This window comes from Pygoscelis adeliae, unplaced genomic scaffold (genome assembly GCF_000699105.1).
Source record: "Pygoscelis adeliae isolate BGI_AS28 unplaced genomic scaffold, ASM69910v1 Scaffold383, whole genome shotgun sequence".
Classification (NCBI taxonomy): domain Eukaryota; kingdom Metazoa; phylum Chordata; class Aves; order Sphenisciformes; family Spheniscidae; genus Pygoscelis; species Pygoscelis adeliae.
The window spans coordinates 1,805,620-1,824,719 of NW_008824592.1; the positions used below are offsets into that span (position 1 = coordinate 1,805,620).

The window sequence follows — 19,100 nt, forward strand, 5'->3', positions numbered from 1 at the left end:
AGTATTATGTTCTTGTGGAAAGAATTAAGAAAATTCTGATACATATCCATATTTAAATACTTACAAGATCTGAAATTTTATAATTAGTAAGAGGCTTACAAACACTTCCTTACTGTTACTATCATGTTCAGACCAGATGACACATATCAGTGTTATCTTGCTTTGCCTTTCCCTTTTTTCAAAAAGCATTATACTAATGTTAAAAAGGCACATGTATGCCACATGGTCATTGTTAGACAGACAGAAGATAGACTCCAAGCTCATGTGCATGGAGTACACTTTACAGACAATCATTAGAAACTGGAAAATTAAGATTGTAGTAACTGTTGACAAGAATTCCCCACTTTTCTTTTTTGGAGTTTGTTTGTTTTGTGGATTTCACAGTGATACACACGTAAAGTCACTTTGATCTAGTTAGCAAGTTAATGATTTTACATGCCGTAAGTAAGAGTGTGTTTCTATAAAACATTAGACATTTTAATTTCAAATTAGCAAAAACCTCTTGGTGGCTCAGACACAAGCTACACTTAACATAAAAGAACTAATAAAAAGAAAGTCCTGGAAAAAAAAAAAAAGAATAAATTTAAGCATACATAGATTCAGAGTTCAGCAAACATGGGCAGTATCCCATAAAGTACCAGAAGTTCTAACAGAATCATTTGTTCACTCATTGTGGCAGAAATACTCTACATTGTATGACAATTAAAGCACTCACACAAAGGAGGGAGCTGCTTAGATCTGAAGCATTTCACCTTATTCATGACTGAGAAAACTGCAAGAATTTATTTATTTAAACTGTTGTAATTTTAAGCATCACCATGGAAATGCCTGAACTGCTTCAGAAATGTTGCATACTAATTTTGTCTAGTTTCCAATACATTCTCCTCTAGTTACTCTCACCTTTTCCAATACAGGAAGCCAAGATGTAACAAGATGCAGGTTCTTTAAACACAGCCATTCTCCATTGCGTGCACATTCTTTTAAAGTTTGAATAGCCAGGTCAGCTTGGCCTTGGCCCATTGCAATCTGAAATGAAAGACACAGTTGTATCAGGAATTTATCATACCTCATTTAACAGCTAAATACAAAATTGTGTTTCCAAGGTAGACTGCATATGTAAAAAAGGTGTGCTAGACATAACCATAATTTCCTCTAATGTGATAGGCTACTAAAGTAGGGAAAAGAATAATGAAAACATAGTTTTTTCTTTGCAATCTATCTAGGCAGAGTTTCTTAAGAAACACCATTACCTAGTCTTTTTATGGAAAAAAACATATATAATTTTGTGACATTGATGGTATTCCCTGGGAACTCAAAAAGTAATTTAAATATCAGTGACTGAACTGTATTACTACAGAACTGCTGATACAATAAAATCGAGATAAATGAGAACGAATTTTCTTTTAACTGTAAGTTAGGAGTACTTCCTTTGAAAAGAAACACTCAATTTCATATTGAGATGACTGAAAAACTAAGGCTGCTCTCTTTCTAACTGCAAAATATGAATAGCTTAACAAACAGTCTTTTCTTCATTTTTTATAGTACCATATTGCTGCTAAAATAAATTTGGATCTTCAAATGGAAATACAAAGATCCAAAACTGAATTTTCAGATAAATTAGTGAAAACCAAAAATAAAGAAAGGACTTGTTCTCTGGCACAATTACTGCAACAATTGATGTTAGACTATCTGTAGAGTATATTCACCTTAGTTCTCCCTTAGAATCTAATTGGAAGGTATACATAACAAAAAACCCTGAACCAAACAGATTGAAAAGAAAGTGGTCTTAGCCAATCTGAAAAGTCTTGTCTTGGCATTACTGCTATAGCAAAATAGAACTAATGTGATTATTATGACTTCATCAAATGTCCCTTAAGCAGAAATCCACCCTGTCTTTTTATACTAAAACTGTACTGAATCAAAGAAACTTGGGGCCTTAGCTTTATATAATGATACAGGGATATCCTCTGCCTAAATAAAACTGAGTATCATATCTTGAAATAATTTAAAATAGCCAAAAGAAGATAACTGAAAGTCACCAGACAATATGGTAGTACACCACACAAATTTAGTCATCTGTTCTTCATCCCATATGAGAAATGATTCAACAGAGAAGAAAAATCTGGTCTTCCACATTCTATTAAAGTTGCGTGAGAAAGTGCACGAAAAAATAACAACAACAAAATATTCTCATTAGTGGGACAACTTTCAGATGACTTAGCTTTGAGTACCGCTCCTTAATCAAATACCATACCATGTTACATTTTAAAAGTCCAACATATAAAGGATATTTAGAGATAAACACAAAAGCCATGTGCAGAGTAAGAAATATGCAAGCTGAAACATTCACAGCTAGATAAGCTGGCAGTAGGATCTAAATCTTTACAATTTGATAGGAAAAATATATTACATCAATGCACATTCCAGGAAAGGAACAATTTCAATTTAGAAGCAGCATCAAACTTGACGTTTTCCATTTCTATGCTAACCAGTGATCAGCTAGATAACAACTGCCCTCCCCTGAATATTTCAAATGACAGAAGGAAATAACGTTTTACAGAAAGGTGTAAAACATATTGGTACTGTGTATTAGGAATATTAGGAAACCACTTGGATCATAGAATAATTTAAGTTGGAACGGATCCTGGAGCATCTCTAGTCTAACCTCCTGCTCAAAGTAGGGCCAGCTATGAAAGATCAGACCAGGAACTGAGGGCTTTGTCCAGTGGACTCTTGGGAACCTCCAAGGATGGAGACTGCACCGGGAAATCTGTTTGACTGTTATGGTGAAAAAGTTTCTTCTTACATCCTGCCATTACCTATCTCGTTACCATTTATGCCCATTGTTTCTTTCCACCATGCCTGATTGCAAGGAGTCTGAATCCATTTCCTCAGTGACCTTCTTGTAGGTATTGAAAGGCTGTTATTAGGTCATCACAAAGACTTCTCTGCTGGCAGGGCACAGTGCTGGCTCATATCCAGCTTGACATCTACAAAAACCCTCCAGGCCTTTTCAGCAGAGGTCCTCCCCAGCCAGTCAATCCATTGCCTGTATCATTGCAAGGGTTTCTTCCTTCCCAGGGGCAGGACTTCGCATTTCTTGAGTTCTGTAAGGTTCCTGTCAGCCAAGGAAAGCCAAGGATAGCTGTGAGCCCATTGCTCGGTGGGGCAGGGCACATAGTGACAAGGCACATGGAAAAGGTTGAGGTACTTGATAGCCTTTTAGTTTCACTATTGAAGCTTGTTCTCAGGCCTCCCAGGTCTCCCAAACTTACAAGAAGGAGTGAAGCAATACCCACAGTAGAGACTGACAGATTTAGGAATCACTCAACACACTTAGAAATAAAAAAGTCCACAGGACGAGATGAGATGCATCCAAGTGTGCTGGGGGGCAGTTAACGTCACTCCTTGCTCTCATCTTCAAAAGGTTATGTTGATCTTGGGTGTTTGCTGATGAAAAAGGAAAATGTCACATTTATCTTCAAGAAGGGCAAGGAGGAGAAAGACCTAGGTAATTACAGGCTGGTCAGCCTCCACTCAGTCCCTGGGAAGGTTATGGAGCAAGTCATCTTAGAAGCCATTTCTAAACACATGAAGAACACAGAGGTGATAAGGAGCAGCCAATGTAGATTTACCAATGGCAACTCATGCCTGACCGACTTCATTGCTTTCTATGATGAGGTGGACACTGTGGACAAGGGGGTGCCAGTACATGTTGTATACCTTAACTTTAGTAAGACTTTTTACAGAGTCTCCCATATCCTCCTTATCACCAGATTGGAGAAACATGGGCTAGAGAAGTGAAAAATAAGATAGGCAGAAAAATGGGTGGACTGCTGGGCTCACAGGATGGTCAGTGGTGCAGAGTCCAGCTGGCAGCCAGTAACTAGTGGTACCCCTCAGAGATCAGTACCAGGACAAATTCTGTTTAATGTCTTCATCAGTGACCTGGGTTATATGACTGGGTGCACTCTCAGCAAACTAATGGATAACACTAAAGGGGGTCAGGCGAGCAATCAATACTCTGGGAAGGCAGGTTTGCTTCTCAGATGACCTGAACAGGCTGGAGAAACAGGTTGGCAGTTCATGAAGTTCAACAAGGCAAATGCAAAGTCCTACACCTGGGATGGAGTTACCCCATGCAACAGTACAGGCTGGGGTCTGCCTAGGGAAGGAGCTTTGGAGAAAAGGAGGCCCTAGTGGACAACAAGTGAGTCAACAATGGGCCCTTGCAACAAAGGCCAATCCCATCATGGGCTGTATTAGTAAAAACAGTCAGCAAGTCCAGGGAAGTGATCCTTCCCCTCTCTTTGGAAAACTTGTGAGACCACATCTGGAGTACTGTGTCCAGTTTTGGGCTCCCCAGTACAAGACAGACATGGTCATACTGAAGTGATTCCAGAGCAGACCACCAACATGGTCAGGGCACACAGGGCAGAGTTTGTTTAGCCAAGCAATCAGGAGACCTTCCTGCTGTCTACAACTACCTGATTGACGAATGCAGAGAAGATAGAGCCAGACTCTTTCAGAGGCACATGGTGATAGGACATGAGTCAATGCACACAAGTTGGAACATGGGAAATACCGATTCAATATTAGGAAAAACATTCTCCTGTGAGAGTGGTCAAATACTGGAACAAGTTGCCCAGAGATATTGTGGGATCTCCATCCTTGGATGGGGGACCTTCCCTCTCTGAGCAGGGGGTTGAAGTAGATGATCTCCAGAAGTCTCTTCCAACCTAGGTTATTCTATGAATTTAACAGCTACAGTAAATTTCTTCTTAAAAAAAGAAAAGTTGTTTTCAACACCTCTGCATAGATCCGATTTTGAAACAGACACAGAAAATATAAAGTGATTTCTTAACAGTTCAATTTGTGATTAAAGTCTACTCAAGGGGAATTATCTTCACCCAGTTCAGTTTTGTGTTGAATGAAAAACAGGGAAGAAGTTGTATACCATGACAAAAACTGTTATATTGGCTAGGCAAATGATTTCGGTGTTGTATGCCTATTCCTGATATCTGAGGGCTTTCCTGCATGGTCGATCTTAAACACTTTTTTAAAAAGACCTGAAATATAAGAGTTCTGTTCAGGAACTCCCATCAAAAATTAATTGGTTAACATTTACTTGTAAAATTTCTCAAAATATTTTACAGAATTTCACAAAATACCAAAGTATTCACAAACACTGAACATCTGATTTATGTTTTCTGTTGAAGAAAGAAATATGCAAGTTCTATAAGCAGAGGCAATTACGAAGTCTAGTTTTCAGTGGGTTTTCTTCATATTTCAATTATTCCACACTACAAAAGATAATGTTTCAGCATATGTAACAATTCTCAGTCTCTTTTGTTCACTTCCATCTATCTTCTCATTTTTCCCTTCTCCAAGGTGGAGGAATGCCTCTTGTGTGGATTCTGCTTCTGTGAGGATCACTAATTGTGTCTCTCCCCCTTTTTGCCAATGGAATCAGAAGTTAGTGGCGAGATAGGTGGGAATAACAAACACATAGACACCAAACTGTGCTTTTATGTACTAACTTCATTAAAGACCAAGGTAAAACAGATATTACTAATGTAAAATTTTACACATTGTGGTTTTTAATCATTATGCTTATCTAAGACTGACCTGATGGTAGCACTCGGTATTTCTTTCAACACTGGCAAGTTCTTGCAATTCTTGAGACGGATCGGCACCAGGAGAAATAATTATCAAGATGGGCTCAATTTCCAGAGTTTCTTTATACAGACGTTTCAAATTCAGAGGTGATGGAGATAATTCTTTTATTCCTATAATTAGAATTATTATGGAAATAAAGTGACTACACAGGATGGAGTGCTTCATTAACCACTTGTCGTGGTTTAACCTCAGCTGGCAACTAAGCACCACACAGCCGCTCGCTCACTCCTCCCCTGTGGGATGGGGGAGAGAATCAGAAGGGTAAAACTGAGAAAACTCATGGGTTGAGATCAAGACAGTTTAATAGGGAAAGCAAAAGTGGCGCACGCAAGCAAAGCAAAACAAGGAATTCATTCACTACTTCCCATCGGCAGGCAGGTGTTCAGCCATCTCCAGGAAAGCAGGGCTCCATCATGCGTAACGGTTACTTGGGAAGACAAACGCCATCACTCCAAATGTCCCCTCCTTCCTTCTTCTTCCCCCAGCTTTATATACTGAGCATGATGTCACATGGTATGGAATGTCCCTTTGGCCAGTTTGGGTCAGCTGTCCTGTCTCTGTGCCCCCTCCCAGCTTCTTGTGCACCTCCAGCCTTCTCAGTTGATAGAGCATGAGAAACTGAAAAGTCCTTGACTAGTGTAAACACTACTTAGCAACAACTAAAACATGGGTGTGTTATCAACATTGTTCTCACCCTAAATCCAAAACACAGCACTGTACCAGCTACTAGGAAGGAAATTAACTCTATCCCTGCCGAAACCAGGACACCACTTTAGAGGTCATCTGGCTTTCAAAGTTCTGTTCAATGCAGACCATAAAACTAGTCCTAAAATGAGAAAAAAATCTTTACAATATGGAGGTAGAAGGTACCATATATTGATATGAAAAAGACATAAACACCAAAACAGTGCCTGGACTTCCAGCTTGACAAATATAAATGGAAGTCTTTATTTAGAGTGTAGTCTTCAAGAAAACATACAAAAAAAAGTAGAGCTGGAATATAAGAATATGAGAAGCTATGCTATTTGCTAAAACTAATTGCAGTGTCTATGTCCACATGCAGAACTTCTCTCCTGTATTGTCCCCAGAGCCTTAATTATTAGACTTTGACTTTACACAGTTCTTGGTACTACAATTACTTTAGTCTATTGTTTGCTTTAATATACAACTTAAATGTTTAGAATGTTGACCTGGTATAGGCAAGGCATTTATACACAAGCCCAAAGCTATGTGTATAAGTGTATCATAAACTTAAACAGTGTTAACCACATATTTTCAATGCATCTTTAGACTGGTCCTTAAATAGCGAAGTGTTAGGTGCAATGGGAAATCACAACATAAAGCAAGACAGAAGAGCTGAAATCAGTGACATCTATGCCACACTTAGTAAAAGATGGAATACACATTTCCTTGAGGGCACAGTCTGCTTTCAGACTTGAGTTATTATCTCCACATAGAATACTATATAATTTTAATATAACAGGTTAGGTTGGCAAAGGTTAGTATGAGGTCTGGGTTCTCTGCACCTATCTGTACAGAGACTCTAACAGACGCAGCTAAACAGATAAAATCACTATCAATCAAAATGCTTTAAAAAAATGAATTAAACAAGAGTAATATTGGAAAATATTTTCATTTTGCATTCATTAGGCATGTAGAGGTAATATAAGCAGAGATAAATATATAAACTGAGGCCATAAGGTAATTGATATGGGCAGCTCCCTTGATGAGTTCTGCCGCTCACTGCCAGTAAGCCTTAAACCCTAGAAGATCCATAAAATAACACTGAAATTAAAGTAGGGCTGTTTAGTACTGGACTGAAGCATGCTCAGCAAGTAAGACTCTTCAGGGACACTTAACTGTCAAAATCTCAAAAATGTCTGATACACATCTGCAAGTTTTTTCACAATGAATCCTGTATTGGCCAAATTTAGATGCATTTTCAGAAGGCCTGAAAGAAGCTTACACTTTGAATGAAAGCTGCCCAGCATATTAGCTTTCAAGTCATTCCTCCAAACTGAGCGTATAGTAACATTTTTCACAAATACAAGCTACTCCAGATTTAACATTCCCTTAACTAACATAATAAATGGAAATAGCTAAGCTATGTCAGCTAATACAAGCTGAAAATGGAAGACAGTATCATGCCTATAATTAGAAAATCCAACATCAAATGTTTCTTTTTGTGGATGAGAACCACAAGGAAGAGTTATTTGTGATGTGTTCTGATATTTGGGCTGTAAACCACTGTCTTGCACCTTAAGCAAGTTTCATCTCATCAAATCCCTCTCTACTGAGTTGTATTCACTGTAACTATATTTCACTGTTGAAGTATCAAAATATAAATGTTTCCTTATTAATTTAATATAAATATTAAAATATAACATAAAGCATTATTAGAACTTAATCACTATCTACATAAGCAATAAAGACATATTGAATTTTAACACCAAATTTTAGATCAAAATTTGATTAAAAGTAAGGTCTTAAGTAAATTTTAAGTTTTATTAACTTTTATTTCAGTGAAGAAAATAATTTTGAAAATCTTCACTACTGTTTCAATTTCTATGAAAGATACAGGACTAAAAATATCTGTTGAAGTCAGCAGGCAGCAATTCCACTAATTAACACAGTGGAATGGGCGTTGTGCAATGCTGCAGATATTCATTATTACATGAAAATGCGGAACAGATATACAAAGTCATAGAATTAAAATCCATTGGGTCTTTTAAGTACTGTGTTATTACTTCCAGTTGAGAAATCCTGGAGACATAAAACACTGGTCACTGCAAAAGGTTTCACTATAGGCTTGTGATGTTCTTATACTCTCGCCTTAACATTTATTATTTGTCATTGACAAAGACAGTAACATGCTAGACAGACCTCTCTTCTTCACTTGTTCAACCATTCTTAAGTTCCTGTTCCTAGGACTGCTTTGCTGCTACAAACAGGTGCATGGAATATACTACAATCAAGACAAACCAAAGACTATTGGCTGTATTATTATTTCTAGCAGTGCAAGCAGAGGGCACACAGATTCCTGAGAAGTTTAATTGATTAGGAGTTTTGATATCCTACATAACTCTGTGTTAACTGGGGACTACTACTTGGCCTTGCATTAACTGAGGAATAGAATAAAAAGCTATGCTTGGGCAACAGATGAATGTGTGTACACCTGCAACTTAAGTTATTATAACAATGTATTTATGTTAATGATGTTAATTTAAAAGAGGTGCAATTGTAAATGAGTAACAGCCTAGCCAAATATATTGTAGCACTCTTGAGGTGCATCATTTAGAAAATTAATACAGTGTAAGTCTTCTTCCATAAAATAGTTTGTTTTTTTATAAATTTGGACACAAAGTTTAGAAAAAGCATAGCTATGCTGAAGGTGCTTTTTGTTTTAAGGAAGCTCAACAGAAGTGAAATACAGAAAAAATACAGTACAGCCCTGTCTATTCCTGGCCATTAGAATTAAAGATATAGACAGGATTACATTTAGAGAACTGAAAAAAAAAGACTCCAGTGTTTTCAGGGTAAATCAATAAGCACTCATATTCCAGATAATAACTATGCAGTCAGACTGGGAATTCCTGACATACTTTTCTGCCACCATGTTCTGTTCTGACAGAATTTCTTAAATTTTACTATCCAAACTGACATCCTGACATGGGAAGAAAAAGCATATGTGAGAGCAAATAACTTTTCAGAAAACATCTAAAGCGTGTGGGGGAAATCAAAGGGGAAAAAAGAAAGATCTGACATATAAATACAAAGTTTGGCACAGGATGCAAACTTCATAATTTTTATAAACCGATGAAGCTTCCATAAAATCAATGAACAACTTTTCACAAAACTTCTGTACTAAAGTCAATGCAGTTAAACCAATTTACAGCAGCTGGAACTTGAACTGAAAGTGCTTGTTACAATTCCTTCTGTTGGTGATCTGTACACAGAGAAACAATGTACAAAACTATTAGTAAAGGTATTATTACTATTCACAATTCCAATACAGAAAGCAGGAGAGGTTATTTTTTTTATTGTTGGCAAGTAATTTTATTTTGGCCTAGATGTAATGTGACCATGAGAGCTCTGGTCTACTTTATAGAAAATGGGTCTGTGGGAACAAAATACAGACTTGTTTAGCCTGCACTGATTTTCTTTCTTTGCATCTCTACTGCTTTTTTGAAGGATATGAAAATGTAAGTAATTAAAATCAAGCCTCTTTAAATACTATTTCTGATGTAGCCAGACTCAAAAAACTAAGTTAAAGCAGATATGAAAAAAACCCAACTCAATGAGTGATATGGAATGATTTGGAAGTACACTGTCAATATGATTTTTGCTAACATGGTGCATTTCAGTATAGCATATAAAATAAAGAAATAAGCATAATTTGGGTGCTCACAAAATACATTTATAGAAAATTCTTAGGAACTTTATCTTCAAAAGAAATTATTTTAATCCCCCTTCATCCATAAATTTAAAAATATATGTAAAAGATGAAAAAAGGAAAAAAAAAACATATCTGGATAAAGCAGAAGTGGAAGGCTTTCTTGTAGGCTATTACAGCTCTTTTGGAACTCATTTTTCTCACAGGAAAACAGCCAAAGGAGATTGGAAACTTAATGGTTCCCTTTTGAACTAAGTGAAACTGTTTAAGAATTTTCAGGGCAAGGACCCTGAAGAAGACATGATAGAAAAAAAAATGAAAAAAATATTCATACAAGCGTGACTGCTGTTATTAGTTGGAAAATGCTAGTAATGATTTATGACATAATCTCAAAATAAAATCTCACTGATATGCATCAAAAATCTGCGGATGAAACCTTGCTTACAAATGGAGTCAATGGTATTCTGCCTTCCTCAGTGAGGCTGTAGTTTCATTCAACAAAAACCATTCCCTTGTGGAACGTCTTCAAGGAACTGGCATCAAGATAGACCTAACCAATTTATGTAATACATTAGGGTTTGGAAGACAGTAAGTGGGTGAATACACTTACTCTGAATTCAGGTCTCTGCTGGGCTTTGAGATGCACATTCTGCAGATTGCACTTGTCATCTGATTCCAACAGGCAGGGACATTGTCAGTGTGGGACCTATACAGTCACCATGATGAAAGCACCCTCTCTATCTACTAACAATGTTTGACAGAGCAGGCTAACCTTACTCCTGAAAATACTGGCCTTGGTGGCAGACATGGAATGAATTTTGACCAATAAATAATGCCCACAGACAGAGCAAGAGGGAGTCAGATAAACTCTCACACAAATGCCATTAAAAATGTAAGAATCAGAGACCTAAACTCATACCTAATCTTATACTAATAAAAAATGAAACGTATTTCAAGAACTTAAAATTACCAGAGTCATTGTTTTTTATATGTAACTCATCTATTGCATTATCATGCAAAACTGCCCATCTCAAGATCATTCAAACTGCAAATCTTCACAAGTACTGGAAATGTAAGTCCAGCCACATTACCTCGGCAGCCTATGAGTCAATTTTCCAGATTCATTTTCTACCACATTAAAAACAGCCTTTGCCACCTACATTTCAGGTCTTTACAATCTAGATCCTTTCCCTTCTGTTAATCCCACTAATGTGGGACACTGTACCCCATTAAAAACAACAAATTCTGCCTTGGCCCTACGTAATGCAGTGGGTGACTTTTAAAACTACAGTGTCCACCCCAATGAGACACTCGTAATTCATCTTCCATATGCGTATTGTCATTAACTGCTAAAAATTGAAGGAAGGCTTTGGTGTGCTGTATTGCAATATTAAGATTATTTGTAATATAAGTTCCAAACTTTGGATACAATAGACCTCAGAGAGAAAACAGACAGATTAGAACAAATAGACAATCATTGTATTGAATCACTCTAAATCATGTGTATTTCTAAACAGACAGTAAAAATTGTATTACAGTCTAAGAGACTGACAAAAAAGACTGAAAATATGAAACAATCTTTTGAGATCCAACTTGCAAAATCTCAAACCTAATGGTTTTTAAATGGTAAATGACATTAAATGAAATAATCTTTTTGGAAAATTTGTGTCTTAAGGAAAATGCTGCAATGTAAAACTAACAGAAAACCAGCTATCCTCCTTTCTTAATTACTCCAGTGTTCAAGAATTCATTCAAAGAATCTGACAGATCTTTTGTTATATTTTAAATCACTATGCAGCATAAACCAAACCATTTTAAAAGTGCTTTTTAACAATACTTTACAAGAACAAAATCAGCAAATCCATTTTCAAGTCCTAAAACTTAGGGATTCCATAAGAACTATAAAATAAAAGAGAAACTTAGGACAAAAAATAATATTTAATTGTTGTGTGGAAACATTTTGGTGAAAAATTAACTTACCTAGGGTTTTAGATGCAAAAAGAGCCATGGCACTCTGTAGCCTGTCTGGTCTGACAGCCTGGACCACAAGTACCTTAAAATAAAATATATTCAGGTGAGATGAGTTTATAAAAGTATATTGTGACAATTTAAAAAGCAAGACTCTTCTAAGAAGGCTGAATTCTTTAAACTTCTCTTTAGAAAAAGTTATATTCTCTGAATATATAGAGCTATCTGATCATTCCTTTCCAAGATAATCTAATGTAATTGTTCTTTTGTAAGTAGCTTGTCCTATTAATAGAATCAGAAGATAGATCTACATCTAATGTCTATTTGTAAGCTGGAACTTTTTCTACAATGTTTTAGAAAAAAGGTTGCTATGTGGGTAGCTAGAACGACAGAAAGCTAACATAGCTTTATACTGGTAATCTAAATTCTATACATGTATAGAATTACTATACAAGGCAGTAACTTCCTAACTGGAATACTAATGTTTCTGATTATGTGCAGTAATACAGTAAAATAATCAGTTTTGAAATAATTTCCTTTGTTTAAGCACACCTTTAGAGTTTTACATCTAACTTTTTTTTCTGAGACATTCTTTCAGACCTCCTAGTTAGGCAGATGTTTTTACTATTCTTCAAAAGACTACAGAACATGAACAGCTAATCAATTCAGATACAAATTAAAATAGCAGTTTCCCCACCAGCTACCTCTCTTTCAGTTAACTTCCTGCAAATGTTCAGTGCAGGCAACTAATGCAACTTCAGTAGAAATGATTTATTAAATCACCACCCCTTCTTCCACCCCCTTACTTGCAGACCTGTAAGCCACAATGCTGAACCTACCGTCACATTCCAGTTTCCAAGTCTGGAATATCTGTTGTTAGTTTTGGAGGAAAAATTTAGCTTCATTAAATTTTTAAGAAAGTACTACTTTTTAAGCTTAACACTAAGTGTTACTGCACTATTTTTAAGTTTAACATACAGTTTGAAAGAAACTAACTTATGAGTGGCATATAAATCTAACCAGGTAGTTTCAGTATATTTCGTCAACAGAAACATTCTTAATATTTTCTATGCAAGGAACTAGATACATAATATGCTGATCATTCCAGATTTAATGCAGAATTTTTATGACAACACATTGCACACATAAGAACTGCTTTTCTGCATTTCATCAAATCAAACATGACTCAGACAAATTCCTCTGCAAAATGGTTTGTTCCAAAATTCTGTGCATGCTATTTTAGAAATTCTCCCCCTCCAGAAAAGCTCCAAATAGAAAACCCCTAAGAGCCAACCAGCGTGAAACTACATTGTCTTATATCTCATCCCTTCTTTGGATGGGCCTTCATTTTATATGAAGTGACTTCAAATGAAAAATCACAGCATCAGTTGAAAGTAAGTAATGACACCCTTTCTCCCATAAACACAAGAGGGATGACATTTTTCTCTTCCAGAGGAGAATGATCCCTGGGTGGAGGAAGGAACCTGCCTCTCCAGCATTCTTGGTGAGTTCTTTAATCACCAAGCTTTCAGGAAGAGTAGTATTTCATGACTACTATTCTAAAAAGCAGTGGCTGCTACTGTATTTTGTGATTTTCAGTCAGATGTGTGAGTTTGCACATTTAACGATGAACTAAATTAATGATACTCAACAAGCTGACAAATTCTGCAATAACAAAGCAACCATGAAAGACTTTTAATACCTATTCATAAAATTAATTCTGTGAATATTAATAAAGAGCTTGTTACCTTACAGGTTATGCTCAGTTGCAGCCAATACGCCAACATAAAAAAGACTCAGATAAGAGAGAACTAGATATGTATTATAGAAAAAAAAAATCCTGAGACTAAATAAACTAGTTAAGCTGTAAGACAATGTAGATAATGTCACTGCTTATAATTCAGCCAGGCCTGAAGCCTAAATTTCCAAGATGTAAAACTTTCAATGCCGAACTCATAATTATTTTAAAATAATTTAATATGGAAAGATTACCTGCTGAAATAAGGAAGTTCTTTTTACTACAGTAGATGGAAAGTCTTGTTCACACACAGAGCTCTGAGAAAAAGTGTGCCACAGACCTTCATCTTCAAAGCAAAGTGTCTGATAGAGACCTGGAAGAGAAATCTACAAAACAAATTATACATATTTAACAATAAAGAAGAATAGCCATTTGGACATTGTATATTTTAATTAATTTACAAATACCACTATGACCCTAAACCTGTAAATACTTGTGCATATCACATAATTCAATTTTATGCTCAGAGTTAAAGAACAAAAGGGTAGGTTTTAAAATCAACCATTTGTTTACCTATTCCCTGGAAATGCTAAGTCTGTATTGGCTCGATACTTTTGTTTTTAAACTTCTACATTCTTTGTTTTTAAACTTGGGGCTCTACCCAATTGTAGTCCTTTCCTTTAATCATAACCAGGTTCTTTTTCTATCAGTACATGCTACTGATTCACCTACTTACTCAGTTTCTGTTTGTTTGTTGGTTTGTTTTTTTAAACCCCTAACAATCAGGCTTGCCACACCATTATTGCAATTGTTCCTGATCCCTGGTGAAGAGAAATGAAAAGTAATGAACTCCGGATTTAGCAGCAAAAGCCCTTGCCAAAGACCGGTCAAGATTTTCCTTCTTGCTGCTGAGCTACATGCAGGAGGAGAAGAGCCTAAGACAGAATTTCAAGGACTGGTATTTTCATTTAGTACCCTTCAGGATCAGAGGACTTCAACATTGATTGTTGTGGGATGAATCAAAGCAAGAAAGTGTTTTTTGTTTTAGTTTGAAATTACTTGATCTGAGCAATAACAAACTCCGAAACACCTTTAAAGGTGTGCATGGAAATCTGGTAAGTAGAAAACTAGTTTCCCAATTAACAGTTTATGGTTTTTAATACAGTACGAAGTGGTTTGTGAAAGTCATTACATAAGAGAAACCTGCAACTTAAATGTTCTTTGCAATTTTTCCTCTGTGTATTTTTCTGTCTATAGAAATTGTAGTACCTTGGGTAGGTTTACAATATTTTCTAATCTAAGTAAGATGATAGGTTCATTCACATGCATTGAAATTCATTGTTAAATGGGGTAGAGATGTACATTAAAAGGTACAGAAAAATGAGATTAAATTTTAAAAATATAGGGCTTTTTTCCAAATAGGTATATATTAAGCCATGGTTTCTGGAAGATATAATAAACAGTTTAAAATAACAAAATATTTTCATCTGACAAATACATATTTGAGTATTCAAGTCCAAATTACTATTTGCTAAAACCAAAGGCTTTTTAAGCTAAATTCAACCCACCACATGATGTATACCTTCAAAGATGCTACTGCCCAGGCTCGGTCCTGTTCTATCCAAGAAGGAATCTGGTCACGAACACTTCTTTGTGAATCCTTATTGAAGGAAATTACATGTTACATACATAAGTTACACAAATTTTTGTGAAACACTATATTCAGTAATAAGAGTGTGAAACCTATGTTTTTAATAAAAATACTATTCATAACAGGAATCTTTCTGTGGTCTTTTGCTAAGTTCATAAGTGGCATAACAAAACAAATCTACCAGTAATTTGAGATATACTGTTCACATTAACGTTTGCTTAACTACTTGAGCCTGAAAATATATTATCATTTAGAGTATCTGTATGACACGCTCAACTCTAAGTAGTTTTCTTTTCCATTAAAAACAAGTGACCCAAATAATTTCCTATCTGCATATGCACTCTGAGCAACTGACTTCAAAAAATAACTCCATTGCACATATTCACAGTCATGAAGAGGATGGTTCTTCACACAAAGGGTAATTCTGGTGTAATTCACTAGGCAAAACATCACTTCTGGACATCTCTGCACTGGTAAAGTTTGGCCACAGCTCTATGTTTCTGCTCCTTAGATGTTGGGGATGGAGGAAATTCTAAGGATGAAGAACATACCTAAAGCTCCAGTGGAATCTCTGTATTCACCATATCATTTTTTATAAAAAATCTTACAGTACCCATTAACCAGTCTGACAGCCTCTATGGAAATGTACCTCTCAACCATTGAGCAACTTTAAGAGTAATCTTAAATGTTCCGCAGAAAAAAGGAAAGCTTTCTTGAGAAAGGATAGCTCAGCCACAAGTTATGAAGTCAGAGAAAGAACAAAAGTAGGAAACTCGGAAGCAATTCTAGGAATAAACTTGAAAGGGGTCTGCAATATATATTCCAGTTAGAATTGGGGTTAAATCATGTGTGTTCACAATCTCTCCAAAATCTATGGGTTGTGTGTTAGGTGGGGTAGAGATAGGAATAGTGTTAAAATCCATTATACAATCAGATCTCACATAGCTTGAAAATGACCTAGTACAAGACAATACTTGACTTTCACCAAGTTCACTGACATCTAATTGAATCATAAAGACTCCATAGAGATGAAGAGGGACTTCTATGTTCAAACAGAAATGCAAAACATGTAGAGTCATCTAAGGGGTAGAGAAACTGAGAATTTAAGGATCTTTTTAGCAACCAGCTGCCTAAGTAATAAAATCTGAGTAATACATTATATTTTAAGTGACTTGCCACTTCTGCCAGCATGCAGGTGAACACGGTTGGTGTCATGGATATTCTAAAAATGAGGTACTCACACTGGTCATTGTCTTCTACCACTGGATGTATGAGATACCCTGAGAGATATCTAAACAAGTCTAAAGGTTAAAAGTAATTGGGAATGATGAAAACTGCAGCTAAGCCTGATGGAAACAAGCTAGCCTGACTGTCCTGGTTTCAGCAGGGATAGAGTTAATTTCCTTCCTAGTAGCTGGTACAGTGCTGTGTTTTGGATTTAGGGTGAGAACAATGTTGATAACACACCCATGTTTCAGTTGTTGCTAGGTAGTGCTTACACTAGCCAAGGACTTTTTCAGCTTCTCATGCTCTACCGACTGAGAAGGCTGCAGGTCAACTGAGAAGGCTGCAGGTGCACGGGGGACTAGGAGGGGGGCACAGCCAGGACAGCTGACCCAAACTGGCCAAAGGGATATTCCATACCATGTGACATCATGCTCAGCATATAAAGCTGGGGGAAGAAGAAGGAAGGGGGGGACATTTGGAGTGATGGCGTCTGTCTTCCCAAGTAACCGTTATGCGTGATGGAGCCCTGCTTTCCTGGAGATGGCTGAACACCTGCCTGCCAATGGGAAGGAGTGAATGAATTCCTTGTTTTGCTTTGCTTGCATGTGCGGCTTTTGCTTTACCTATTAAACTGTCTTTATCTCAACCCACAAGTTTTCTCACTTTTACCCTTCTGATTCTCTCCCCCATCCCACAGGGGAGGAGTGAGCGAGCTGCTGTGTGGTGCTTAGTTGCCGACTGAGGTTAAACCATGACACTGACCCTGAATGAAAGAGGAGATTAGCAACACAAAAGGCAAAGACTGAGCTCATGATTCCTGACAGGGCTCACATTTCCTAAAAAACACCTTTCAAAACTTTTCTCAAAATATTTGAGAAGGGCTATAATAGATAAGACTATGGAAAGCTTAACTTTTTTCTCTACCATTTTCTACTGAAAGGTTATTTTGAAAGTATACAGATTCAACAGAATTGAGGGACACATAGTAAACTACAGTATGATTGGTCAGACATGGAACAGAAGCTTCTTAAGCTAGTTTTGTCACCTAGGAAAATATATAAATACATCTCCAGATGCAGAACTCTGAGGCTGAGGAAAAAAGCATGTCAAATTAGCAAAGTGTGTGGACAATCCCCTCAATCCATACAAAAATTACCACTCATTTATGATACTGGGAGAAAGAGGGATTCAGAAACACTGATTTTAGTTACAGAAGTGTGCTTAAAACCTTCTCAAATACACCACTGAAAAAACAAAGTGTAATCCTGGTAACAGAAAGAAAAAAAAAAAGGCATCAAAAGGCAAAAAGTTATGAAATTAGAAAATAAGTTGCCATGTTCAAAAAGTTTTATAATATTTACATTTCTATGTGAGAAGTTATCTGTTCCTTTCATGTATGAATACAATTAATCAAACAATATAGTAAGAATACAACCTTAACTTTTCAGGATTTAAGTAAATGTTCCTTATTTCAAAACACATAAATAAATATAGCTTACTGATTTTCTTATGGTATCTCCAATGATCACACCTGTAAAAGTCTCCCATTCCTAGGGGTAATAAATAAAAAACTCAGATAAGTCACAAGACATCTTTAAGAATAAAGATTTATGTGTAGTAGCATGTAGACAAAACAGGAAAATAAACAAAGCCTAGATTCTGAAAGTTCTAAGACATTTTTAAAACTCCAAGTAATACTACCAGTATGTAATTCCTTTTGCAGAATCCAAGTTAAGTGACTGCAGTGCTTTACAAACCCTATCCTTTCTCAGCACCCACAGCTCCCACCCAGATCACCTAACCATAGAATCATAGAATCATTAAGGTTGGAAAAGACCTCTAAGATCATCGAGGCCAACCGTCAACCCAACACCACCATGCCCACTAAACCATGTCCCTAAGCGCCTCATCTACACGTCTTTTAAATACTTCCAGGGATGGGGACTCAACCACTTCCCTGGGCAGCCTGGTCCAATGTTTAACCACTCTTTCAGTAAAGAATTTTTTCCTCATGTCCAATCTAAACCTCCCCTGGTGTAACTTGAGGCCATTTCCTCTCGTCCTTTCGCCAGTTACTTGGGAGAAGAGACCAACACCCACCTCGCTACAACCTCCTTTCAGGTAGTTGTAGAGAGCAATGAGGTCTCCCCTCAGCCTCCTTTTCTCCAGGCTAAACAACCCCAGTTCCCTCAGCCGCTCCTCATAAGACCTGTGCTCCAGACCCCTCACCAGCCTCGTTGCCCTTCTCTGGACACGTTCCAACATCTCAACATCCTTCTTGTAGTGAGGGGCCCAAAACTGAACACAGTATTCGAGGGGCGGCCGCACCAGTGCTGAGTACAGGGGCACTATCACTTCCCTGCTCCTGCTGGCCACACTATTTCTGATACAGGCCAGGATGCCGTTGGCCTTCTTGGCCGCCTGGGCACACTGTCGGCTCATGT

The 19,100-nt window shown here is 36.9% G+C and overlaps 1 protein-coding gene across 1 annotated transcript in view; it reads right to left on the reverse strand.

Annotated features, from left to right (window-relative positions):
- DYNC2H1 (dynein, cytoplasmic 2, heavy chain 1) overlaps positions 1-19,100 on the reverse strand; it is a 191,267-nt gene that overhangs the window by 79,910 nt on the left and 92,257 nt on the right. Inside the window, 6 exon segments of the mRNA XM_009322273.1 lie at positions 901-1,026; positions 5,629-5,789; positions 12,053-12,125; positions 14,033-14,164; positions 15,361-15,438; positions 18,156-18,206. Coding sequence (XP_009320548.1) covers positions 901-1,026; positions 5,629-5,789; positions 12,053-12,125; positions 14,033-14,164; positions 15,361-15,438; positions 18,156-18,206 — 621 coding nt within the window.